Source organism: Urocampus carinirostris, chromosome 1 (assembly GCF_059441175.1).
Source record: "Urocampus carinirostris isolate Australia breed hairy pipefish chromosome 1, RoL_Ucar_1.0, whole genome shotgun sequence".
Taxonomy (NCBI): domain Eukaryota; kingdom Metazoa; phylum Chordata; class Actinopteri; order Syngnathiformes; family Syngnathidae; genus Urocampus; species Urocampus carinirostris.
The window spans coordinates 2,440,783-2,466,825 of NC_142349.1; the positions used below are offsets into that span (position 1 = coordinate 2,440,783).

The 26,043-nt window shown below is 38.4% G+C and overlaps 2 protein-coding genes across 6 annotated transcripts in view; one reads left to right on the forward strand and one right to left on the reverse strand.

The window, feature by feature from the left end:
- Positions 1-12,313, reverse strand: part of bcl2l12 (BCL2 like 12) — a 31,035-nt gene extending 18,722 nt beyond the window's left edge. Inside the window, exons 1-3 of one of the 4 annotated variants that reach the window (XM_088337060.1) lie at positions 12,230-12,313; positions 6,233-6,416; positions 62-227 (exon numbers count right to left, since the gene is read on the reverse strand). In XM_088337060.1, the coding sequence (XP_088193186.1) occupies positions 62-225 (164 nt within the window). In that variant the 5' untranslated portion in view covers positions 226-227; positions 6,233-6,416; positions 12,230-12,313. Of the gene's footprint in view, positions 1-61; positions 228-2,161; positions 2,354-6,232; positions 6,417-12,115 lie in introns of those variants that run through there. The other 3 variants (XM_088337051.1, XM_088337041.1, XM_088337032.1) reach the window with 3 other exon arrangements.
- Positions 12,314-12,378: 65 nt separating this feature from the next.
- Positions 12,379-25,609, forward strand: nosip (nitric oxide synthase interacting protein). Of its 2 annotated transcripts, none has more exons than XM_088338929.1 (10): positions 12,379-12,449; positions 12,525-12,702; positions 16,141-16,246; positions 19,208-19,289; positions 19,433-19,568; positions 19,651-19,805; positions 21,501-21,644; positions 24,406-24,476; positions 24,559-24,667; positions 25,374-25,609. In XM_088338929.1, exons 2-10 carry the CDS (start codon positions 12,633-12,635, stop codon positions 25,443-25,445), a joined length of 945 nt encoding a protein of 314 aa, XP_088195055.1. In that variant the 5' UTR covers positions 12,379-12,449; positions 12,525-12,632; the 3' UTR covers positions 25,446-25,609. The 2 variants fall into 2 exon arrangements, with proteins under 2 accessions (XP_088195055.1, XP_088195144.1); XM_088339018.1 differs by having other exon boundaries at positions 21,528-21,644.
- The last annotated feature ends 434 nt before the right edge of the window (positions 25,610-26,043 follow it).

Consider the following 26,043-nt stretch of genomic DNA (forward strand, 5'->3'; position numbering starts at 1 on the left):
TTAGTCATGCTTCTTCATGGGACAGAAGAAAACACGTTAGAGAAAGTGCACAGTAATTTACCTGTACTTGTTGTAATCTTTGTATGCACCTCCGACTCTGCCTGGTCGCTCCAAAGACGGAATGGCGAGTGTTCGATGGAGGAAAGCTTGGAGGACAAGTCGACTCTCCGATTTAATCTCAAGGAGAGAGATGGAGGTCACAGAGGACGAGCGACCCATAGACATCACTAATAATAGGAAAACAGAATTGGGGATAACTAAATAAACATTGTTTGTGGTACTGGCATGACATAAAAAAGAATGATGTAAACACTCAAATTCAAAGGGCTCTTGAAGAACTTTTTGACAATTTCTATGATTTTTTTACTATTTTAAATCTTGATTCAATAAAACTGACAGTGGAACCTGATATTGCACTAGGGGTTGATGATATGACAAAAATATATAACTATTTTTTAAAGGTGAAGTCTTACGAATTTAAACACAGCGTATCAAGCCCCCTTAAATAAATGATGTCTTGACTGACTCACTGCGTGCTGAGGGCTGCCCACTGAACGCAGCACTGATAGCTTGTGGTACGCAGCACAGTCTTACTCATAAAAAGGGTTTCGTAGTGGATGTTTTATAGTTTATGTTGCTTATGTATTTAAATAAACAAATAGGCAAAAATGTATGCAAATTCTTTAGCTAATTTACAATTCCAAACACTATCAGGCAAGAGATGTTAAGGGATAATTATGAAACCTTGTTATATTTATTTTAGCCTCCTATGATTATCTGTAATATGCCAGTTACCATTCCTGTAAAATCACAATCCAAGATGTACCCAAAGTATATTTAGTGCTGTTCTTGAACTGTTTGGAGAATATAGACTGTTGTGGTCTCTTTCAAAAGGTAAAATTCTGATGTTTTTCCCCCAAATAAAATAATCACTGCAAATGCTACGAACATTGAGTAATCTGAGATAGATTTAACATGTGCGTCTTTGCTGGTAAGACAGCAGCTTGAAGCCCTACCTGGTACCTTAACAAATTTTATCAGAATCTGAAAAACTAAAACATTGTATCTTACACATATTTCTAATGGTAGGTCAAGGCGTTTCCAAACGTGGCCATTTGGAGAAGAGCAGTTCACGGCCCTAAAAACTTTACTTTGACCAATTTTTACACATTGTGAAAGAGTTGTAAATGTTTGACTTCTCTTTCTATAAGTCAATCCATGATTGTGCACACTTGCGCGTAATACTTGCGTGTAAAAATTGATCCCGGGTTGCATTTGTGCATGTTTCTTAAATGGGATCAAATCTAGCTACCATCCTTCCTGTGCAAAGATTGCTTGTTCTCCCCATGCTTGAGTGGGTTACCTCCGGGCACTCCGGTTCCCTCCCACATTCCAAAAACATGCATGTCAGGTTAATTGGCTGGTCCAAATTGTCCCTAAATGCGAATGAGTAAGTGAGTTGTATGTCCCTGCGTTCCCTGCAACTGGCTGGCAACCAGTTCAGGGTGTCCCCTGCCCACTGCCCGAAGATAGCTGGGATTGGCTTCAGCACCCCCGCAACCCTACTGAGAATAAGTGGTGCAGATAATGAATGGACAGATGTTATTACCAGGTTAATTATAAGAAATAGGGTTTAACAGACTCAGTAAGCCAATAAATAAAATAATTTTACTAAAAAAAAAAAAACAATGTTATTTTCATAACAGGTTTGCGGGTGTTGAGCCAAAAAGGTCCCACCTCGCGCAAACGTCACTGAAATTACTTCGTACCTATTTTGGGGGGGGATGGAACAGTAAACTACAGATCATTTGCACATTGTATACCCTGTAGAAATTCCCTTTGAGTAATTGAAAATACTAAATTCGGCTAAATTACATCGATCTGCATGAAATGCCCTCCCTCACCTAAACGTCACAAAACCGACTCTGCTTTTTTAGGGGGATTTTTGCCTCAGAAGCGGTTTCGTTCGAGTAGTCCAGGGAGCAGCTTTGCCGGAGGCGCTCAAAGTATAACGAAATCAAAGTTAAACACGGATAAGCAAAACCACGACTAAGCCATTATAAATGAATATCACTGTAATGGACAGTTAACTTTGATTTAAAACCAACGTATTACAGTACTTCCTACCCAAACGGCAAGGTGTAGGCAGTATTTCACTTACATGCAGCCACTTCTCGGTCAAGCGACCTGGGCGATACTTCCAAATTGGTCAAATGTAACTTTACTAAACGTCTCTGAAATGTAAAGGTTTAGAGAAAATAAGACCTCGGTGTTTGTACCTCGGTGGTTCGGTGCCCTGGAATCTGGGTCAACATAAGCACTGTCTCCACGTTCCAGTTTGTACAATAGTGTTAGTAGGTAGAAAGCCGAATGGGCGGAGTCTTTGCCAAATGTTGGCGGGGGAAGTTTCGTCCATGATCCACGAGTGTAGGTATCTATTAATGCCGTTAGATGTCCTTATTGTAATTGCTCATCATTTTATAAATCGCTTAGACTTCATAAAAATGACTCACTAAGTGGCCAGAAACTCCAGAATAGAGTACGGCAGGGGTAGGGAACCCATAGCTCGCTAGCCATGTATGTCTGTTTTCATGAGAAATTGTTGTATTTTTTGTATTTTTTTGTTTTCTTTCCAGTCATGTCGCAACAAACGTCACATCAAAGAACGAACTAATCACCTGAAAAGAAAAAACGGACAAAGGTTTACAATGCCCCCTTTCCAATACACGGTTCTGGCCTCCCTCACCTCGCCCGGTGTTATGCCGAGAAATGCATCCCTGCCGAGATTTTTGCATCCCCTCGCTACTATAACCACGTTTACCTCGTTTTATATCACTTTTATATCACTTTTAGGGAATGTAATGGCGAACATATAACCAAAACCACTGCGTCTTGCATTTGTTGGGAATGTAATACAACTTAAACCATTCCGTCTTTGTATTTGTTGTGAATGTAATTGAACGGTGATGCACACCGTATACAAATCACTTTTGAGAACTGTTATGCACTCTACCGTAAAGTTTATTATGCTGAAATAAGCTTTATGGTAGAGTGCATAACAGTTTCAATGCGAGCGATTTGAATAGAAAAAGGCAAAATAAACATGTCGCCTGCTCAAAAGTGACTCTTTCTTGTGGTCAAATTCGTGACCTATACTACATCAAATTGGCTTATCTTCCACCCAAACTTATGACAATAAATATTTTTAGGTGTAACACATGCGGTGTGGACCATTTAAAATGATCAAAAACACATTAAATAGGGGGTAAACATTTTTTGTAGCGATGTAATGCAAATACTGATGTGTCTCTAGGGCCATAAAATCAAATTACAATAAAGATGTGAGGTTATGAATGCAAATGTCTGTTAAGATATTTTATTCTATGTAATAATGTATTTTATAAGCGAGATATTTTTTTAGATGTTCTTGACTATTCTTAAGGTTCTATAAATGTTGTATTTTGGTTCTAAAACAGTTTGGGCAGTAAGTATTTTGTTTGCAGAAGTATTTTTACTTTATTTTTGTAATGTTAAACGTTTTTTTCCTTGTACTGGTTACCCCTTTTACACTTGACTTATTTCCATAACTATGAGCAATGTAAGGCATCTCAGTTGTCATGTTGACTTGTTAGTTTTAAGTGCATTATCCCGGTTGTGTATAGTCTTTTATTTCTGATGTAAATATTTCACATTAGAGGTGAACACTTTGTTTTTCTGTTTATTAGTCCTTATATTGCATATTTTTCCAACTGAAGTGCAACTGTTTTTTTTTTTTAATAAAAGCAGGTAGGCGCAATTAGAAATAAAGCGTAAGGGCTATTTGAACTCAGTTAGGAAATGTTAACACATCCTTAATAGAGAAAATATTAAACTTCCAATTTTCTAAGGATACCTCAAACTACGCAGTCCACCTTAAAATCACTTACCACCTTATATTATCTTATATTTAATTTTGACTTGGTGCCTGTCAATTACTCTTTTGGCCAGACATGTTTGTTCTTTAAGGAGAATCAATGAAATAAAACACGGGTCTCCAAACATTTTCAGGCCTAGAGCTACATGTTGTAATTAATCATTTTCAGAACAGGTCCGCGAGAACCTCAACTGTCCTTAGGGGCAACCTAGTGCTCGTGGGCACCACGTTGGAGACCCCTAAAATAAATTACGTCAGGTCAAGTCATGTTTATTTGTATAGTCCTTAATCACAAGGAGTCTCAAAGGGCTGCACAGACCACAGATGACGGGGGGTGAGGGTCAAACAGAGTTGCTGGATACAGCCGGAATGCTTGATGTTTGATCTTACATTACACATTCCACATAGTCCAGTGTTTTTCCGAATTGCTCAGTCCACAATTGAATGGATTTGGGAGTACAGTCCATAAACATGCCCAATTAAAGTCGCCGTCGACGATAAAGCTCCGTTGGGGTGTGCAAGCTGCTGTTTATTGATAGCAGCGGGCAGGAGATTTAGCGCTATGCTAACGTTAGCATCCGGTGAAACGGTTAGCGGTGGAAAGTAAACAGCAAACACAAAGACCACAGTTAACTCTCCCGGTACATCTGCACGATACTGCTGGAAACTCCATACCGAGTGAGCAGTTGATTGGGAGGTAGCATTTTTTGTCTTTTAATAATCATCATGGCAGGTTTACTTAAGTACTGTGTGAATTTGTGCACTTTTTACGCATTGAGTCGGTCTGAAATTGTTTGCGAGGCTTGCAACCTTTACTAAACAACCGTGCATGTGTTGCCTTTTTATACTATAATTAATATTACATCTTTATAAAATCCCATAAGGAGCTGTTGTTCAATGGCTGTAAAAAACAATGCATCACACTTTTCTGATCTGCAATTCTGAGATCAATGCTGGGGATCTATTTGAGGGTGCCGTGCAGTTTGACAAGCCTTACATATTCCTCCAGACTTGGTAAACATGCAACCAAAAAAAAGCCAAGATGGGAAAGCCGGGTTAGATGAAGCTTTGCTAAATCATTTAGCCAAGACTTCTTTATTCCATCTCTGTGTAATACTGCTCTAAGAAGGAAACACTAACACTGTAATTGATGCAAGCAAATGCCTGAAAAATTACACACTTTTAATTTTTTAACAATATGAGAAATCTGAAGAGCAAAAGAAAAACAATTAAAATGTAATAATTTTGTTAATTAGGTAAAACTCATTTATGTATCTGTGTGCACTCAAAAATAAAACACAAGTAAGAGCGATATTGTATACAAATTTATTACATTTGGCACAAAAGATTGCTTGTAGTACAAGATCAATTTTTTCCACAATATGTGGGACAGAAGTGCGACATCCAACTCATGAAAAGAAAGATTTTCTTCCTGTGTGTTTACCTTTTACCAACTCACACAATACAAAGTTGATCCACCTGTTGCATAAATTCAAGAAAATAAAATAATATTGACCATGTAACAGGCAGCACAGCGGCGCAGAAGTTAGCGCATGTGTGGCACGGTTCTGAGGTCATGAAATTGAACCTACTATGTGGAGTTTGCATGTTCTCCCCGTGCTTGCGTGGGTTTCCTCTGGGCACTCCGGTTTCCTCCCACATTCCAAAGACATGCATGTTAGGTGAATCGGCTGGTCCAAATTGCCCCTAGGTGTGAATGAGCGAGCGAGTTGTCTGTCCCTGTGTGCCCTACGACTGGCTGGCAAACAGTTCAGGGTATCCCCTGCCCACTGCCCGAAGATAGATGGGATGGGCTCCTGCACCCCGCGGCCCTTCTGAGGATAAATGGTGCAGATAATGGACGGTTGGATGGATGACCATGTAACATAAAATACTTCATAGTTCTTTATCAATGGTGCAAAGATTCTCAAGCTGTTATTACTTGGACCAACTTCCCCCAAACCAGTCCAGCGTCAGTTTGGAATCAAGACACTGGTACAAGGATTGGGAGTAGTCGTACCAAGAAATCACAAGACTATTTCGTGAGCACAGATTGACTAAGGGAATGTAATCATTCAAAATATAATTTTGGTTATGAATGTCATATTATAGTACTATGCAAAATGAGTTGTCTAACTATTTTCAATAAATAATATGGATCCCAAAATGAATAATATAATACATAAAATATATACTTGAAGTAGGTACAAAACAGGCAACAATAAATATGTGCCACAGATCGAATAAAAACCATTTAAGAGAGTTTAAGGTAGTTTACACACACATAAGTACAATGTATGTTACCAAGAACATTCTTACCTCTTTCAAAAGAGAAGTCTTTAGTGGTGCGTCCACCTACCCTGTGCCTGTCTCCTCCATCCTCTTCCCAAAGTCTTTTCTATGCTCTCATTCCCCCCACAATGGGTCAAAATCACAGTTGATCAGAGAGGGGGCCAATAGTAAGCCAGGCGGCAGGGTGAGGCACATCCTTTGTGACAGGAAACTAACAACAAACAAGCAGAGACCGTGGAAGAGGGGGTTGGTAGGAGTAATGACAGATGGAGATAAAGCGATGCAGATGTTTGATGGCTCTGAATTGAGCACCAGAGGCCAGGAGGAGGTCAAAACGGACTATACACAATCCCATATTAGTGACTGGCACAGAGACTGGTAAAGTTACATCTAGTTAAGTTAAATTAAGTTTTGTTAAGTTATGCTGGGGAAATTGAGTTGAATGAAGTCAAATAAAGTTAGGTAAGACCAGGGGTGTCCAAACTTTTGAGAAATCGGGCCAGATTTAGTAAGCTGTAAATGTGTGAGGGCTGACTATTCAGCCTGGTATTCTTTTAGCAGTGGTCTCGTTAGATTAGCCTGTGACTGAAAAAATGATGCCGTTACATAACAGCGTTATTCATACCAGTGTTATTCCCAACACTGGTGGTAACACGTTACCTCCGTTCAAATCTATGTCTTTTGTCACTTTTCCGCTAAATCAGCGTGATTGGGTTGTAATATCATTAGGTGACAGAATAATTTATTTGGCTTCGTGCTCTCCGCTGCCAAGATTTTTAAACATAGAAAGCAAACTGGTCTTTGCTAGTCTCCCTCCGTGGTCCCAGTGAAGTTCTACGTTCGCTTCAACAAACTTCCTCAGCTTTCAGGAGAAAACTTTTGATTGTCTCTTTACCCCGTTTCTCTTTGCATTTCTCTGCATTCGTGTTAAAAAGTTTTTTCATGGGGTCCCCTGAGGGTCTGCAACATTTTGTGGATTCACTTTACTTTCAATTTGTATAGTCTGTGCTTAATGCACGGTGTGGAGACTTAATATAAAGAAATCACTTTGCCAATGAGAACAACAGTGCACTGTGGTGTAGTGGGGATGCAATTGTACTTGGGAAAGCTTAAAGAGCTCTTAAAAAACTTCCCCAAAGTCAAACGCACCCCCTCATTGGAAATGTAACCCTAACCCACTCCTGATCTCATTGAGCCAATTGTTGGCATGCATTAGATCCGGTTTCTGGTCTGCTAACTAATATTTTTCACCTTGTCCTTCTTCCTTGCCCAGAAGCCAATGGGGGAGCAGAACAAGACAAGATATGAAAACATTAGTAGAAGACCTACATCAATCTTACTGTACCCCGTCATACAGCGTACATCTGAACCTTTACTAATGGTAATTCTTCATTTGCAAAAAAACAAATAATTACCACGTAGACAAAAATATGACAAAAAATGTTTAAAAAAACAAAAGTCCCAGCAAAGACCTTTCTGGGACACCAAAACTTCTTCACTGAATGGCACTGCCTTTGAATAGCATTGCCTTTATTTGGCTTTGTAAACTTATTTTCAAATTAATATTTATTCATTTATCTTTTGTGGTGTCTTGCAAAAAAGATCACATCACACAATTAACAAATAACAAGAAAAAAGGGATGTTTTGACTCAGCAAATGTCAGGAGGGTCCTTACTCATAGATGCGTTTTTTTCAAGTCTTCTTTGGGTATTGAAACACTTCAGAATTCATCTTACAGACTATTTTTGTCAGTTGACATTTACAAATATGAGGAAACCCATTCCATTGTCTCTACGTGGTGGTAGAGGGCGAAACTCAGCCAAAGTCTTCAAAAGTTGTATTTTGGTTAAAGTACACTAAGTTTCATTATTGTCATCTAAGTGTTTTTTAATATTTTACCTTTTTTGGTCAGACTTGAAACCACAAAATCCTGTATAAACACCCGTAGTATTTAGGAAACTTGTTTTTTGGCAAATCCAAATCAAGGAAATGGCCTTTAAGACCAACATTATATTTGTAATGCAAAAAAGCAATTTACTAAGGGTGTGTTGAGGTTTTTAAAAGGATGGGTATGAGAAGCAGGATGAGAAAAGATTGCTGGCAAATGGGCTGGGTGCTGATGGGCTGATACAGTATGTTTGACAAGCTTCGGAGTAGAGATAAAGAGAAGTTAAACGCTCTCGATAAAGGAAGGGCGGGCTTCCCATGGGGGATTCTTGTTTATGTAGTCGCCCTTTTTTTATCTTGCATCACATCTTTTTTACAATGTCAGTAGTGACCTGTTTTCTGCTTTTACTCCATAGCAACAACATTTTATTAAAAGGTCGGACAAGTATAGGACTAGGTCAGGGGTTGGCAGCCCAAAATGTTGAAAGAGACATATTTGACCAAAACAACAACAACATTGTATGTTATCTTAATCCATACCTGTCAACCTGTACGTTTTTGCCGTACAAAGTACGTTTATTATGCATTTTAAGACGTGTACTACGTACAAGAAAAACTGTACGAAAAAAACGCAAATTTGTCAATTATGGGTACCAGCCGGTATACACCGACGATCACGAAATGGCAAATCAATCGAGTCAAACGAGTTCGCCCCGGTAGCCTCTATCTCGGTATTGGGGTTTTTTTTCGTTGCAAAAGAAGCGAGCAGTTTGATGCCACTGTGCGCATGCGTCTGCCGCCTGGGGATTTCCCATTATGCATCATTCCGATCACACATGAACAAAGCGAAAGCAGAGCAGTAGGCCTACATTACAACATAGTTTTGAATTTCCTTTGGATACAATCATCAAGCCGCAATGGCCGAACCTGAATTAAAACGCCGTAACTCATTCTGATCTGAAAACAACAGGCGGGGTTGATTGAGTAAATTTGAAATACATGTTGTCTTAAAAAACATCGGATTTCATGTGAAGTTCTGTAGTGAAAGGAAGTCTGTCTCTTTTTAGAGAACCGTCTTTTTCGGCTCAACTCACTAAAGTGAGCTCTCAAACGGCTCACTTACTTTGATGCATTATATTACGAATTATTATGTTGTATACAGAAGTTAAGACAAAAAGGAAGTATAAAAGGAGAAAATGAAAAAAGACAGGTTTGTGGTTATCCCTTTAATTGGTATATTACCAACAATAATTTAATGCAGAAAATATATTAATAATTTGAATAAGAAAATCTATTATTCTACTTACTTAAATTTGTGTGTATTTTTTCCTTCTACACACACACACACACAGTTCTGAGGTCATGAGATCGAACCTCCTGTGTGGAGTTTGCATGTTCTCCCTGTGCTTGCGTGGGTTTCCCCCGGGCACTCCGGTTTCCTCCCACATTCCAAAAACATGCATGTCAGGTTAATTGGCCGGTCCAAATTGTCCCTAGGTGTGAATGAGCGAGTGACTTGTCTGTCTCTGTGTTCCCTGCAACTGGCCGGCAACCAGTTCAGGGTGTCCCCTGCCCACTGCCCGGAGATGGCTGGGATGGGCCCCAGCACCCCCGTTACCCTAATGAGGATAAGCGGTGCAGATAATGGATGGATGGATGATATAACGAAACACATGACAATATAACATGTTAAACTACATAAATAAACACGTTTGAAAAAAAATTATGGTGTAAGATTATTTTGTATTTTGTAAGGGAAAATACGACAGTTTGTAAGGGCATGGAGTTGTGGAGGTTGACAGGTATGTTAATCATTTTGATAACAGGCTGCAAATTATTCCAGACATGACCAGTACTGCTGCTTCTACAACTACAACTTAGACTACTAATACTATGAATTATATATATGTATATATATATATATATATATATATATATATATATATATATATATATATATATATATATATATATATATATATATATATATATATATATATATATATATATATATATATATATATTTCTCACCGCCCCTATGTGCATTTATCTTATTTATATCATTGGCGTTCCCGCCACAGAGCACATTAGCCTATAGGAAAGGAGGAGTTAGGGGTGTTGGGTGATTCCACGTGCAAGCTTGGTGTTTTCTTTTATTATAGGACAAAGATGAGGAAAGTAAGAAAACGACTGTTTCAAATACAGTCCGAATGCAGACCGAACCCCAAAAAGATTAAAAAGGAAGACTTTATTGAGTTCATGGGCAATGCTGCGACCCTACTGAGGATAAGAGGAGCAGAAAATGGATGGATAGAAATAGAGTTTATTCAAGTCCAACTAAGAATTTCACGTACTTGCAGACGCAATAAAAGGAGCTGCAATGATGATTTCAGCCAGAAGATAGCGTCAGAATATTATAGAAGTTACATACACCAAATTTAAATGAAAATAAAAACAAAAGCTGAGATAATACCCTACATGCTTTAATAAATATGAGAGGAAACAACATTGTATTCAGGCGTAGTACTCAAACAACTTACAGTATTATCAAGTTCAATCTCAGAATTATGAGAAAGGTAGTGCCCATTACTCCCATCCACTTACCAGAAAATTGGTTACCTTTTTTACACGGATAGTCGTTCACGAGAAAAGGGACAATATTTTATTCTAATCTGTTGATATTCTCAACCGTGAGGACAGACTTTTTGTCATGCCTGAGTCCTACCAGTTTAAGCTTCAGGGTTCTGCACAGGACTGTAGCTGTTCCACCGTGATTTTCTGTGCAAAACACTGCATGCTGCTACCTGCTGATGCCATCCCTTATTCTACTAGGGTACCGCCCTCAGTGCACAAATTATTTTTGGCATCGCAGTGTCTTTTACCTTGGACGGTATTATTCTTTCAAGTCCTACCCTAGTTTTTTTTCCAGACTTAAAAAAAACTCATTTTATAAGTTTATATTAAAAAAATATATCATCAAGTTTAACCGTGGCACGACAGCTGAGTGGCATAGTTCTGAGGTCATGGGATCAAATCTTATGATCAGCTTTCCTGTGCGGAGTTTGCATGTTCTCCCTGTACCTGTGTGTGTTTCCTCTGCGCACTCCGGTCTCCTCCCACATTCCAAAAACATGCATGTCAGGTTAATTGGCCAGTCTAAATTGTCCCTAGGTGTGAATGAGTGAGTGAATTGTCCGTCACTGTGTGACCTGCGACTGGCTGGCAACCAGTTCAGGGTGTCCCATGCCCACTGCCCCAAGATAGCTGTGATGGGCTCCAGCACCCCGCGACCCTACTGATAATAATCAGTGCAGATGACGGATGGATGGATGGATCATCATAAAGTTTGCGTGTCACTAGTAAAACCAACATTGCTAAAATAAGAAGAATAACTGTAATATTAGATAATATATTTAATTTTAGTCGACAGTGATCGTCTTTGGAACATTGCCACTACCAAAAAAGCATTTACGTTTGTGTGCTTTGACTGCCATATTATATATTATTTTTACATCGGTGATGTTTTTTATATTTAAAGGGACAGTGTGTAATATTTAGTGCCTCCTAGTGGTACAAAAAAAAAACTTTCATTCCTTACAAACTTTCAACAATGGTTTGAAAACTAGGCAAATATACATGAACTCTCATACCTATGTTATTCTTTTCATTAAAAATCATAGGCCGAAATTTTGCATTTCTTTTACATATTGAAATCCGGACCTAGAAATCGCTGCCATGTTTGTCCGGCATATTGGTGCTACGCTGTGTTTTTTTTTGTTTGCATTAGAGTCTAATGCAAACAAAAAAAAACACTCATTGGCAATAGTTTGCCCACCCCTAGTTTAAACCAAATCATTTGTAACCAGATTTTTTTGTTCTAACCCAAAATAATCAGTCCCAAAGTCTGCTCCCTAAATTTTATTGTCTAATGATTAGACAATACAGTGGCATCTAGTGTTAGAATATTGCACACTGGCTTTAAGGGTTTCGACACAACAAACTAAAAGCAGAAGCAACTGTACCTTAAAACATTCTACTTGCTGATGCTATTTTCTGGCTGAAAATTTCATTGCAGCTCCTTTTGTTGTGCGTACAAGTATGTGAAATTCTTAAAAAAAACTAGAATAAACTCTTACTTTTTTATCTTTTGGAGATTTGGTTTGGCATAGACTGCATGTGACACTGTCCTTTTCTTTTTTACTGTCTGAAGCCAACTTTTTGTTAGGTGCAATTACGTTTAATTAAAAAACAAACAAATGAAACGTTTGTTTTAACGTCATCACTTTGCGACGGTGTTGACGTCATTACGGTGCGCCTTTATAGAGTTCGGTCATATTCGTTTTTTCTTCTAGTTTGGTAAGCAAAATAAATGGCATGTAAGATTAGGGAAGAACTTTAATAACACCTTGTACTTCTGCTGTTTGTTTTTAGATACAAACTATCACGTTACAACAAAGCTGTCCGTGTTATTGACGACTTGCGAACTAAAATAGCTAACATCCCTTCACTGATCTTTGTAAAACTGTCCTGATCAAAGAAATGACTCGTCACGGGAAGAACTGTACTGCTGGTGCCGTCTACACTTACCACGAAAAAAAGAAAGATACAGGTGAGAAATACGTTGTGACTATTTAGTCGAACTCAGAGACGATAATCCCTTCGTTTCTTTTTAATCAGAAATCCACCGTTTTAAATTCAGGGGTCTCAAACCTTTTTCAAGCTGAGAGCTTCTAGTTACAAATTAGTGCAAAGGACACCCAGTTTGAAATGAATATCTAAAATGGCAACTTATCTAGATTGCTTGCTAAATGGCTAAACGGTACCTGATGATAGAAAAGTAAACGGGCGCTTGATAGCTAGCTAAAAGAGTAAAACGCCAACGAAATAGCCAGACTGCTAAAAAAGCTCGAAAGGGAGAAAACATTTAGCTTGATAACTAGTAAAAATATACTAATGTTAGCTAAAAAGCTTGCAAACATTTGTATTAAGCTATTTAGATAGCTTGCTAAATAGCTGTAAATGTAGGAAGATGGCTAGCTAAAAGAACTAAACATTTTTTTGCTCGTTCATCTCACAAAACCCACAAATTGAAATTTTGTTTTATTCCTTGTGGAGTAAATCAATAAACTCATGGATGAATAAATTTGTGTAATACAATTATAGACTCATTCCATTGTCTTGATTAATTGCTTAAAAATAATTGTCAATACTGTACTGGAATAGATTTGTTTTGTCCAGGAAGCTCATGAACTGGAATTTATTCATTCAAATTTCTTAAATAACAATTTATCATGCTATTACCAGGTTAGTTATTATAAGGGCCTAGGGTTAAATAGACTAATTCTATGCCTTGTCCAATTAAATAAATGCATTATAGAAACAACAAGTAGTGAAGTCATATTTATTTGTATAGCCCTAAATCACAAAGAGTCTCAAAGGGCTGCACAGATTAAAGACTATTGCAAACTATTATTACAGACTATTAACCTACATGAGGGCAAATTAAACACATATTATCAACATAAAGTCTAGGTTATTCATATGCTATAGAGTAGAAGTGTGTTTTAAGCTCACATTTAAACATTTGCACTGAGGTTGCAGATCGAATATCGGGGAAGATCATTCCACAGCACCCGGGCCTGGATGGAGAACGCTCTCGAACCTGCGGATCTCTAAGCCAGTTATTTGAATGTTAGGGACACTGGGGACAAGCGCGGCACAAAATCAACACTTTTCCACTACAGACACTGCCCTACTTACGAACATGATTTTAACTTTTGGGAGATGCGCTTCAGGAGGTCCTCCTCTGTGGTAAAAAGTGGCCGAAAAAAAGCGATCGAACCATTTTCTCGACAGCATCAAGCTTCCATATTCCACTTTTATTTAAAAAGAAACGGATCGTCTCTTCTTTACCCTTTACGCATACCATATTGAATGAATGCAAGATATTAAACATTAAAAACGTCAAAGTTCTTAGCGCACTGGAGATACAGTATAGAATGTTTACACATGAACTAGGAAGAGGAAGCAGATTTATTTTTAAGGGTGGATGCTGGGTGACCTCTCAGGTAGCGGCGGAAAGAAGTGTCACAGTACTCTCCTAAACTCTGAAAAAGGTGCACAATGCAAAATGTCACTTAAAGCGATGTCCAAGTATTTTTCGACATCCCGAAAAAATGTTCGTATCTACCGTTTTTCTTAAGTCAAATGCTTGTAAGTGGGGGAGTATCTGCATTAGTAATTTTTCTTTTACCATTTTATGCACCGTTTTTGTTTGTCAGGCCAGATGCTAAAGTCTGACAGGCTGCGTGTGGCTCATTGGCAATAGTTTGCCCACCCCTAGTTTAAACCAAATCATTTGTAACCAGATTTTTTTGTTCTAACCCAAAATAATCAGTCCCAAAGTCTGCTCCCTAAACCACCTGTTCTAGTGTGCTCATTAATTTTATTGAGCAATTCAACCTGAATTGAAATTTAATAAGAAAGGGTAACACATACAGAAAAAAGCAATGGACCCAATTATTGGGTGGGGCCTCTCTCACAAAATGGCAAAACTGTATTCTCCTTCCCACTTTTTACATTTTCTTGCACAAAGTGATTATAAGTATTTGTTTAATAAAATTACACATTTTTATAAACGTCATTGTTATTACTATTTAAGTGACCAAATTTATGGGTGGGTTTTATCGCTTACAAAATGACAAAACTTTGTCTTCCTTCCTCCTTGGTATTTTTTTTTGTTCTATTTCTGCATTTTTTCCCTCTCAGAATGAAAGCACAATAATAGGGTTGACATTTAGTTTTTGTAGTATTACGTTTACGGTAGTGGTATATTTTTTGTGTCTTGTAGAATTTCTGCAATATTTTCGTAATATTCTGTGCAGCCCTTTGAGACTTTTTGGGAAAAAGTACTATATAAATACCGTAAATTCCGGACTATAAGCCACTACTTTTTTCCCAAACTTTCAACCCTGCGGCTTATTCAGTGATGCAGCCAATTTATGTAATTTTTCTAACAGCGGCCAGCGGCGCTCGAATTCAAGGCACACGACGCAGCTTACAAGCTAAACGCATTCGAGCAGTCCGATAAAGAAGGAAACAGAGCTACTGCTCGCAAACTTTACCTTGCGAGCGTGTTGCTAACGTGTTTTTGATTAAGGGAGCGTGGAATGTCGTCTATATGACAAAGTCTCTTGCCCATACTGGGGAAGACGACTTTGATGACGTCAATTATAAGGAGGTAGATGAGGACGGTTTACCGTGGTTTCTGCAAGAATGGATTGTTTTTTTCAACAGATCGGTTCACTGTGTTGCGAGCTTGTTGCTAGTAGCGTTTTGCTACCCTTCACAGGCATGGTTTGGGATGAAAGTTATAATATTATTATAAAAGCTTTGAAAACTCTCTCGGTGTACCGTCTTTCTTTGTAAATATGTGTAACCATGTATACTATGTATTTGCAACTGTATATTTTTGTAATGTATTTATTTGTATTTATTTTGGACACTTATTCTGATAAGTCTTGCACTGACCAATTAAAAAGAAGGGGCGTAACAGACGCGGGGGATGACGGGAAGTGGGGACCGGTAAAGGTGAGTGTTTGTGGACACGGCAGACTATAGTGGATATATATTTTTCCCACCCTTACCTTTGGAAATATACACTTTTTTTCCTTGGATTACTTTTAACGGGACCCGGACTCTGCAGGTCTGCAACCAATGTTAAGTACCGGTATCGTTTTCCGTTAATATGCCCGCTGTGGTTTTTGAACTGAGAACTTTTTGTTCAGTAAAAATCGCGGGACTCAAAGTTGGGTTTGGGTTAATTGTGGGATTACGTTACATATTTTAATATGGGCGCATGCGGCTCATATCCAGGTGCGGCTTGTGTAAGTACAAAAGCGGCTATCCTCTTAAAATGTGGTGAGTGCGGCTTATAATCAGGTGCGCTCTATAGTCCGGAATTTACGGTAAGCATGACTTGACTTGCTTGACACATCAAATCTTAAAATAAATAAAGTGTTCTTTTTTATGTTTCTGTCCTGCTCAGCGGCATCTGGTTATGGCACACAGAGCATCCGCCTTGGAAAAGATGCCATCAAAGACTTTGACTGCTGTTGTCTGTCCCTGCAACCCTGTCAGAATCCCGTCATCACGTATGTTTCTTACCACATACGCAGTCGCTTTCATAAGGATTTAGAGCCCTCCAACTTCTCCTCGTTTGATTAGATTAAAACACCATGTTTTTTTGCCAATTGCTGTACATTAATCCCTTGTTTTTTGCATTTAAAAAGTCCACTTTAGTCAAAACCTTCAAAGTGGTAAATGGTCAGCATTTGTATAGCGCTTTTCAAGTCACTAAAGCTCTCCCAAAGCGCTTTACTATTTGCATGTTTAAAGTACTACATAATACACATGCATATGATTGAAAAAAGTTATAAATAAAAAGACATGTAAAGGAAATTTTAAATGTTATTTACTCTTGTTGTGACGTAACTTGAACTGTTTTAGTGGAGTAACAGGTGAAAGCAGAGGCAGGAGAATATTGCGATGGTGGATTCAAAATTAAACTGATTTTAACACTTTCACTTGTGAGGATTGTTATACTCGTATATTTGCTATATTTTATATATCTTATATCCTTATTTTTTAATATTTCTGATCCATCATTAGTATGGCCATGCGACTTGACCAGGGTAGCCTGCCTTCTTCATATTTCTTGATAATCACAAGCTTGGTTTCTATGGTTATGTTTTTGCTTCTACCTTTAGTATTACTGCAAGCCTCGGGAACAAATGCAGTAGAAAAAATACAGTATTGTATCGTTGACTCGCAGTCATCGCAAGACCACACGAAGTAGTAACATGTATTCATTAGATAGCAGTAACATATACGTAATAGATATACTGTAACAAAATAACAACTAAAGATCTACAAATAAAACAAAACACAGAATTGCCGTGAAATAAATGTTTTTTTGTCATAATACAGTAGTACAACAAAATTAGAAAGCTTCTCCTTTCAGTGTGAAAAAGCGATTTGGAGAGCAGTCGGCTTGCTGCACGCTAGCATTTGGGATCCACCGTTTGAGCCAGGTCTTGGTGATGATTAAAATACAAGAGTCACAAATGTAGCCGTTCCCCACGAGTTGTATGGGTAATGGATCTAGCGTTGGTAAGATACCGGTTTGGCATGGGTGGCTTGTCGGAGTTGGTACATAGCTGTAGAATACATAGCTGGACCTCCAGCCCGACTATTGCTTTCTCACTGGACCCCGTTTCAGTCTCTTCCTGAACCCGATAGCAAGTCATGAAGCACTCGTTTGTAAGCACCATTTCTTTAAACCCTTTGGACTTTCTTCAGAGTCAAGATTTAATTGATGAATTTATTTTAAATGTAACTAGCTGTTCAAATACTGTCGCTGAGCTTTGCAGTTTATTATGGTGTGGACACATTGACCTGCGCGCTCGCCCCTCTCTTTGACTGACGTTATACACCAGCCTATCACAGCCGTGCACACAGAGAGTCACGCCCACCCAATACATGCAGCCCTCCCAACCTGCCCCCATGATAGCATTTGCTGTGAATTTTCTGCTGCAGAACCCTGTGCATGATGAAATCTGCAAATTATCAAAACTGCACAAAGTAAGCAGTGGGGGATTACTGTAATGGAATGACACAAATAGGTGTGTAAGGCTGGAAAACAGGGATTTTGGGATGCCAGTAATTAATGGGCAGATAGTTATTGAATCGATAATGTCAAATTAGACTAAAATATTGGTCTCTTGGATTCCTGCTATAAAATCAAATCAGCCAACACTGCCTAATAGAGAGATTCCAAGTATTTATGTTCCTCGTTATAGAATATTAATATTTTCTATAGAAAACAAAGCCATCTTTAATACACTCACAGTAATATACATATCATCACTACTATTCTAAAAATACTTGTCCATTTTTTGGCATTTTCTTATTTTTTGTATTGATGGAAAGAATACAATCGAGAAGGGCAATAATAAACGAATGTCAAATCCATCATTTTGAAATGGCAGTGGCGATAAACAAACACTGCCCTACTTACGAACGAGATAGGTACCGGACGATCGTTGGTAGGTTTAATTTGTTCGTAAGTTGCTTCAGTGCTATATTTTGTATATTTAAGGTTTATATAAGTATGTTTAAGGCTTGCATAAGTAACCTGTATTGTTTTTTTACTAAAAAATAAACATTTCATAAAATAATATGCTCGATAAAGATCAAGGCGATTTTAACTTACTTTTGAAAGATGCGCTTCAAGAGGTCCTCGTCCATGGTAAAAAGTGTTTGAAAAAAACATTACGAGGATTCTCTCGACCGCATCAATTTTTCTTATTCCACTTTCACTTTAAAAGAAACGTCTCTCCTCTTCTTTAAACTTTACACCAACCGTATTGAATGGATGTGCGAGATATTAAACAATAAAAACGTCAAAGTTCTGAGCGTGCTGGAGATTCAGTACTGTATGTTTACACACGAACTAGGAAGTAGAAGCCGGATTTATTCTTCGGGGTGGATGCCGGGTGACCTCTTACAGCGCCACCACACGCCGGTAGCGGCGCAAAGAAGCACTACAGTAATATCCTGTACTCGGAAAAAGGTGCACACATTACAAAATTTAACTAACAGCAATGTCTGGAAATTTTTCGACATCCTGAAAATAATGTATCTACCGTTTTATGTAAGTCGAATGGTCGCAAGTATGGGAGCGTATGTACACTATTTAATGAATATGCCAGAATTATGGTGCTCATAACAATGTAATGCTTTATCTTTATGGTTAATACAAAAAAAAGGATTGTTTTATTGGAAAAGACGAGTGCTAATTTCTGACACTTACTGGAGCTATATAATGTTATTGTAATTGTAAAGACACACATCACAATCATTGGATTTTTTTGTGTGGGATTTTGAAGTAAAAGTAAATATGAATTTCTTGTTATAGTCTCTAGGAGCAAGATTTTATTGGTCATCGTGCATTCTTTTTGGAATGAATTAAAACAATATTTTTCAAATATGTAGCTTCAAGAAATATTCAAATTTGTATAGATAATATACAACTTGTTTTATTTACTTTTCAGTCCGGATGGATTCTTGTATGAAAAACAGGCTATTCTTGAATACATTCTGCACCAGAAAACAGAAATTGCCAGAAAGATGAAGGTAAATTCTTGTGGATTGTTATTGTTGTTTCTTTGTTATCTTTTTTGTTTAACTTTTGCTTTTTACTTGTTTTTATATTTATTTAAAAGTGTAAATGATTAAAATAAACTATATCCAATATTTTTCCCTTGATCTTACTGCAGGCCTATGAGAAGCAAAAACAAGCACAGAAGAATGATAGTAAACTTGAATCCAAGTCAGAAGAAAGAGAGAAAGTAGAGAAGTTTAAAAGCAGAGAGAACTGCATTGTATCCAAACCCATCAATCCTTTTATTTCTGGTAAAGTGTCTTCATCAAGTAGTGAAATACGTTATTATAGTAACTGATTTATTTGGTAAAAATATGAATGTATTCCTTCAAGGGCAAAGCAAAGTAGGCGAAAAACTGCCAGCGGACAGCAGCTCATCAGCAGCGTCAACCTCATCTGGTTCCGTGGCCTCTTCCAGCCAGAGTCTACCCAGTTTTTGGGTTCCTTCTCTCACACCTGAGGCAAAGCCCACATTACTCAAGAAACCGGTCAGTGGCTTCGATGATGGGCTGTAGCTTCATATATTGTCTGGTTTCTAATGTTTAGTTCGAACATTCACTGGTAACTAAGCCTACTACTAATCATTCTTCACTAAAAAGTTATTTCTTAGCTTCTTGAATGAGTTGACTAAAATGGTCATTCCTCTTCTTTGTTTGTAATTTGAAGTAAACCACAACACAATAACTTTGAAAGAACTTTTCTTGGAACAATACACTTGCGCCATCTGCTGGTTGCTGCCAACTGGAAGACGGGAAGAAAGTCTTGTTTTATTCACGTGCGTGGTAACAGTAACCCTTGCGGTAAGCACGTCTGCGTTACAGCCGAGACGTCCCAAGTCCTAAAGTTACACAGAGTTTGAATCATCCTTCATTCTAGTCTGTTTTGTTTTCCTAGGGTACTTAGACTATTTCTTTCAATTTTCCAAAATGTCCTGTACTTCCACTTTAGGACTTAACAATAATTGTGTATTTTGGGTTACTTTTTGGATTTTTTTCACATTTTTAAAAGAAATGGGATCAAAGCTCCATGTAGATGAGGGTTGTCTCAACTTTTTTCAATCTGAGAGTGAGCGCAAAGAGTACCAGGAAAATAGCTCACCAATGCTGGTTCCTTGTGATTATCATTTTTGTTGCTAGTTACCGCAAAGGATACCCAATTTCAAATGCATTTCTAAAATAGCACCGTATCGTGAAAATGCTGGTCTACTAGTGATCCCAAGAGCCAAGAAGCAATCCGGTTCAAGAGCGTTCTCCATTCTGGCCCCAATGCTGTTGAATGCTCTGCCCACTGAAATTCGATCTGCAACCTTGGTTGAACTGTTTAAATCTAGGCTTAAAACACACTTCTATTCTATAGCTTATGAATGACCCATACTTCACGTTGACAATATATTATTTGTTATTGCAACATCCTTTGCATGTGTCATCCTGGAAGGGGGATTACCTCATGTGCGGTCCCTTTTCAAGGTTTCTTCATTTGCCTCATGTTGAGGTTTTTAGTTTTTCCTTGCCCTCATGTAGGTTTTACATCAGGGGATGGTGTAATAATAATCCATAGTTTGCAATAATCTGCAGTCTGTGCAGCCCTTTGAGACTCCTTGTGATAAAAGGCTGTACAAATAAACATCACTTGACTTTACTCATTGAGTTATTACGAGGTTAGTTATTGGAAGAGGGTTATCTAAACTCGGTCAACCACTAAAACATGAAAATCCCAAGGAACCAGCATTGGCCTATTGGTTTCCTGTTCTGCAGGATTTCCTTAGAGAGCACCCGGGTGTAGATAGTATATTAAGAATATTCCATTGATTATATTTTACAGACTTAGGCATTGTTGTACAAAGTGCGAATATCAAACGTGTGAAAATTACGTAATTTAATTCATGTTGAGGCATGCAAGATAATTGTGGTAAAAGGCTTTTAAGCAAATATGGTTGTTTTCCTTTAATGTGTCTAAAACGTTTTCCATGGCAAGCAAGATGATTTAATTGGTACCATACAAACTAGCTACTGGTTTTGTTTTCTATCACCACTTGAACCTGTTTGTATTCAGATAGCATGTCATTTTGACCTATGTTTACCTAGTGTGTTTACATGTGGATGAAGTCAAGTTGACCTCTGAATCCAAAGATCATCTGCCAGTGAACATAGAAATGTTTTTGTGTCCCCTTTTGTTTTTTCAAGGTTCCTTCTTTTCTGATTTCTTGTCAGAGCAAGACCGTGTTTTGTCCAATGTCAGGACGTCCGTTAAAGATGAACCAGCTAATCACTGTGCGGTTCACCCCTGTGGACCCACATCTAGACCGAGTGGCCCTCATTAACCGCCAGGTTAGTCTATTAAGAAAAGTTTTCAAGGAGGAAGAAACCCAGCATTTGGTGTTATTCATTGCTTCCAGACTTCAGGCAGTGTTTGCATTAAATAGGATTTGCAACAAAGTAAAGAGAAAAAAACCTCTTTGTTTAGTAATAGACAGTGGCTTGCGAAACAGGGTGGCACAGACCAAAGACTATATATTTATATAAAGTGGCTTGTGAAACTATTTGGCCCCCTTGAACTTTGTGACCTTTTGCCACATTTCAGACTTCAAACATCAAGATGTAAAACTGTAATTTCTTGTGAAGCATCAACATTAAGTGGGACACAATCATGAAGTGGAACACACTTTATTGGGTATTTTAAACTTTTTTAACAAATAAAAAACGAAAGTTTTCAGCCCCATCGAGTTAATACTTTCTAGCGCCACCTTTTGTTGCGATTACAGCTTCAAGTAACTTGGGGGTATGTCTCTCAGTTTTTGCACATTGAGAAACGGATTTTTTCGCCCATTCCTCCTTGCAAAACAGCTCGAGCTCAGTGGGGTTGGATGGAATGTGTTTGTGAACAGCAGTTTTCAGTTCTTTCCACAGATTCTCAATTGTATTGAGGTCTGGACTTTAACTTGGCCATTCTAATACCTTGATATGTTTTTTTGGTGAACCATTCTGTTTTAACTTTTGATTTTTGTTTTGGATCATTGTCTTGTTAGAAGAAAAACCTCCGTCCCAGTCTCCGGTCTTTTGTGGACTCCATCAGGTTTTCTTCCAGAATGGTCCTGTATTTGGCTCCATCCATCTTCCCATCCAATTTAACCATCTTCCCTGTCCCTGCTGAAGCTAGCCCAAACCATGATGATGCCACCACTATGTTTGACTGTGGGGACGGTTGTTGAGGTTGATGAGCCTTGCTGCTTTCATGCCAAACAAAACGTCTTGCATTGTTGCCAAAAAGTTCGATTTTGGTCTCATCTGACCAGAGCACCTTCTTCCATATGTTTGGTGTGTCTCCCAGGTGGCTTGTGGTAAACTTTGAATAACACTTTTAATTGATATCTTTAAGAAATAAATTCCTTCTTGCCACTTTTCCATAAAGGCCAGATTGGTGCAGTATACGACTTGTTGTCCCATGGACAGATTCCCCCACTTCAGCTGTAGACCTCTGTAGTTCATCCAGAGTGATCATGGGGCTCTTGGCTGCATCTCTGATCAGTTATTTCCTTGTATGAGCTTAAAGTTTAGGGGGACGGCCCGTTCTTGGTAGATTTGCAGTGGTCTGATACTCCTTCCATTTCAATATTCTTGCTTGCACAGTGCTCCTTGGGACGTTTAAAGCTTGGGAAATCTTTTTATATCTAAATCCAGCTTTCAACTTCTCTACAACACTATCTCAGACTGCCTGGTGTGTTCCTCGTTCTTCATGATGCTCTCTGCGCTTTGAACAGACCTCTGAGACTATCACAGTGCAGGTGAATTGATTACACACAGGTGGATTCCATTTATCATTGTTAGTCATTTAGAGCAACATTGAATAGTTCAGAGATCCTCACTGAACTTCTGGACAGAGTTTGCTGCACTGAAAGTAAAGGGGCTGAATAAATTTGCACGCCCACTTTTTCATTTTTTTTTTTCGTTAAAAAAGTTTGAAATATCCAATAAAGTGTGTTCCACTTCTCTGTCTTAATAAACTGGTGAGGAAGGCAGGCTCTGTTGTGGGCACAGAGCTGGACAGCCTGACAACTGTTGCTGAGAGACGGGCACTAAACAAGCTGCGGTCAATCATGGATAATTCATTACATCCACTTCACAGCAACATCTCCAAACAGAAGAGCAGCCTCAGACTGCTGTCACAGTTGTTCCACGGACAGACTGAGGAGATCATTTCTTCCTCATGCCATGAGGCTCTTTAACTCCACCCGGTGGAGTAAAAGCCCACATTAAACCCCAACCCCTCAATTGCATATTACCCGATTATTATTACAGTGTGTATTTTCCGTAACACTATTTAAATACTCTATATCAACACGTTATATTGGGTATTTTTGTATTCCATATATTTTACTTTATTATTTTATTCTTCAACACAAAAAGTATCTATTTATCTATGATTGTTTTCCCCACTTATTGTTGATGCTTCACAAGAAATTACAGTTTTACATCTTGATGTTTGAAGTCTGAAATGTGACAAAAGGTCACAAAGTTCAAGGGGGCCAAATAGTTTCACAAGCCACTTTATATAAATATATAGTCTTTGGTCTGTGCCACCCTGTGAGACTTCTTGTGATTAGGGGCTATACAAATAAACTTGACTTGAGGTTACACTTAATTGTCCAATTACGTTTGAGCGCCTAACATACAATTTGTACTGTGAGTACAAAGTAGGTATTTTAAAAGTACCGCCAAACCCAGAGGTGGGTCACCCAGTCTTCTGCATGTCCTGCATGTTTTTGGAAGTTTCTCTTATCCGGCAGAATTCATGTCAGTTTATTGCAGCCCATTGAAACAAAAAGATAATAGATCATAGATGGGGACAGTTTAAAATACCACAAAGTATCTGCTAGAGGTAAGATGGCGACTTTATTTTGTCATCAAAATTTAAAAAAAAAAGTTCTTTTGATCGTCCCTGGATTTCTTCCTTCTAAACTAATGGAAAAATAGGCCTTGAATGTGCATGAATTTGGCCATGAAAAAGGTGTACAAACCCTGGATTTGCAATAGGTACTAGTTGCAGCGGTGGCTGCATTTTCTTGTTTCTAAAGCAGTTGTTATCCAACAGGACAGGTACTTGTGTGCAGTGACCAAAGACGTCCTGGGCAACAGCGTTCCCTGTGCTGTCCTGCGACCTTCGTGAGTCACATTTCTTGGCTCTTTGTACAAAGGGAAAGACTATACAAATGTAGACCTTAACATCTCATTATTGTGTGTTCAGGGGATCTGTTGTAACACAGGAGTGTGTGGAGAGACTCATTAAGTTGGACATGGTAGATCCTGTGAGTGGAGACAAGCTCTCCGACAATGACATCATACAACTGCAGAGGGTACGTCAACACTCAAAATACATTACCGAACACCACAAACCCTAGAGGCAACAATCATGAACATTTTGATTTAATCCCTTATTAGAAATATTTAACAATTGATTAAGTCCACTCAATTATACTTCATAAATATATCAGATCAGTGTTTTCCATAGAATTTTGTGAGACTGGTGAGTGGGCTCAGAGGCATGCTTCCCGCAAAATATATTTTTCTTTACATTTAAAATTCATTCACATTGACATGGTGCATTTGTAGATCAAAATCAAGAAGCTAAATGAGGGGTCGGGAACCTTTTTTCTCCGAAAGAACCATAAGAGCAGAAATATTTGATTTTTCCTTTCTTTTTTTGTGAGAGAGCCAAAATATTTGAAGGCAAAATTGAACAAAAGCCCCAAACCCGCTCTCCAGCCAAAAATAATTTTACTGAAATAATAATAATGCCATATCAATATAATTAACTTAAAATTCATCTCCCTCCCGCAGTTAACTAATCATGTTGAGACTCATTTTGACTGCCAATTTTGTCCTAAATGATGGTTTCAAAACATTGTGTGAGCAAAGTCCTTTTATGAAAATGTCACAAAATACTGCAAACAAGAATACCAACGTATTGCCCTTCAGTGCAGGCGTCGCTGGGTGAGAAAAAGAGTGCCTAGCGTTCATTTTTCCCCCCGATGATGTTGATTTGATCTTTGTGCTTGACAGGGAGGGACTGGTTTTGCTGGTGCTGGCATTGACCTCAAAGCCAAAGAAGCTCGCCCAGTCATGCAAGTTTAAACAATGTTATTCTCATTGTTTCTAAAATATATCAAATCTCATGTCACACAGGACCATTAACAATCACTTGACGATACTGAAAGGTATTTGGGACACTATTCTTCGTTGAGGTGTTTACACAGACACGAACTGCCCCTTCTATCTCAATAAATTATTTGAAGTGATTGACTTGTTTGTTTTGGCACTGGATGTGAAGGTTGGTTTGATGTTATCTCCCATTTGTGAAGCAATGAAGTTCAGGGGTTCCCCTAGTATTCCCCCTTCAGGAGGCTGTCAAGAAAGCGGTGAGGTTGACCAAATTCCCCCAAAACTTCTTTTGATCCAGCCAACGGCAAGCAAGGAGCAAAGGACTAAGTCATTTTGGATTAAAAAAACGGTTATTTAAGAGCGAACAAGCGAGCCAGGTTACAACTGAACAAGTAGCAAGGGACAAAAAGTCCTGATCAAGCTAGCAATCTTAAAGTTCAGACTTGCACACTCTTCCTTTGTTGGGCCGCTAAGATATGCTGGCAGAAATCTCCTCTTGGGACAAACAAAGGACCTGCCAGCCACAAACCATGCCATTGACACCCGGGATCCAATGGTTCTGATCCAGACG

Bases quoted from the DNA above. Each gene is read 5' to 3' on its own strand.
- nosip (XM_088338929.1), top strand. From the start codon at position 12,633: ATGACTCGTCACGGGAAGAACTGTACTGCTGGTGCCGTCTACACTTAC. The intron at 19,806-21,500 runs GTCAGTGGCTTC...TGTTTTTTCAAG, and splicing joins CCACATTACTCAAGAAACCG to GTTCCTTCTTTTCTGATTTC. The intron at 24,477-24,558 runs GTGAGTCACATT...TTGTGTGTTCAG, and splicing joins TGTGCTGTCCTGCGACCTTC to GGGATCTGTTGTAACACAGG.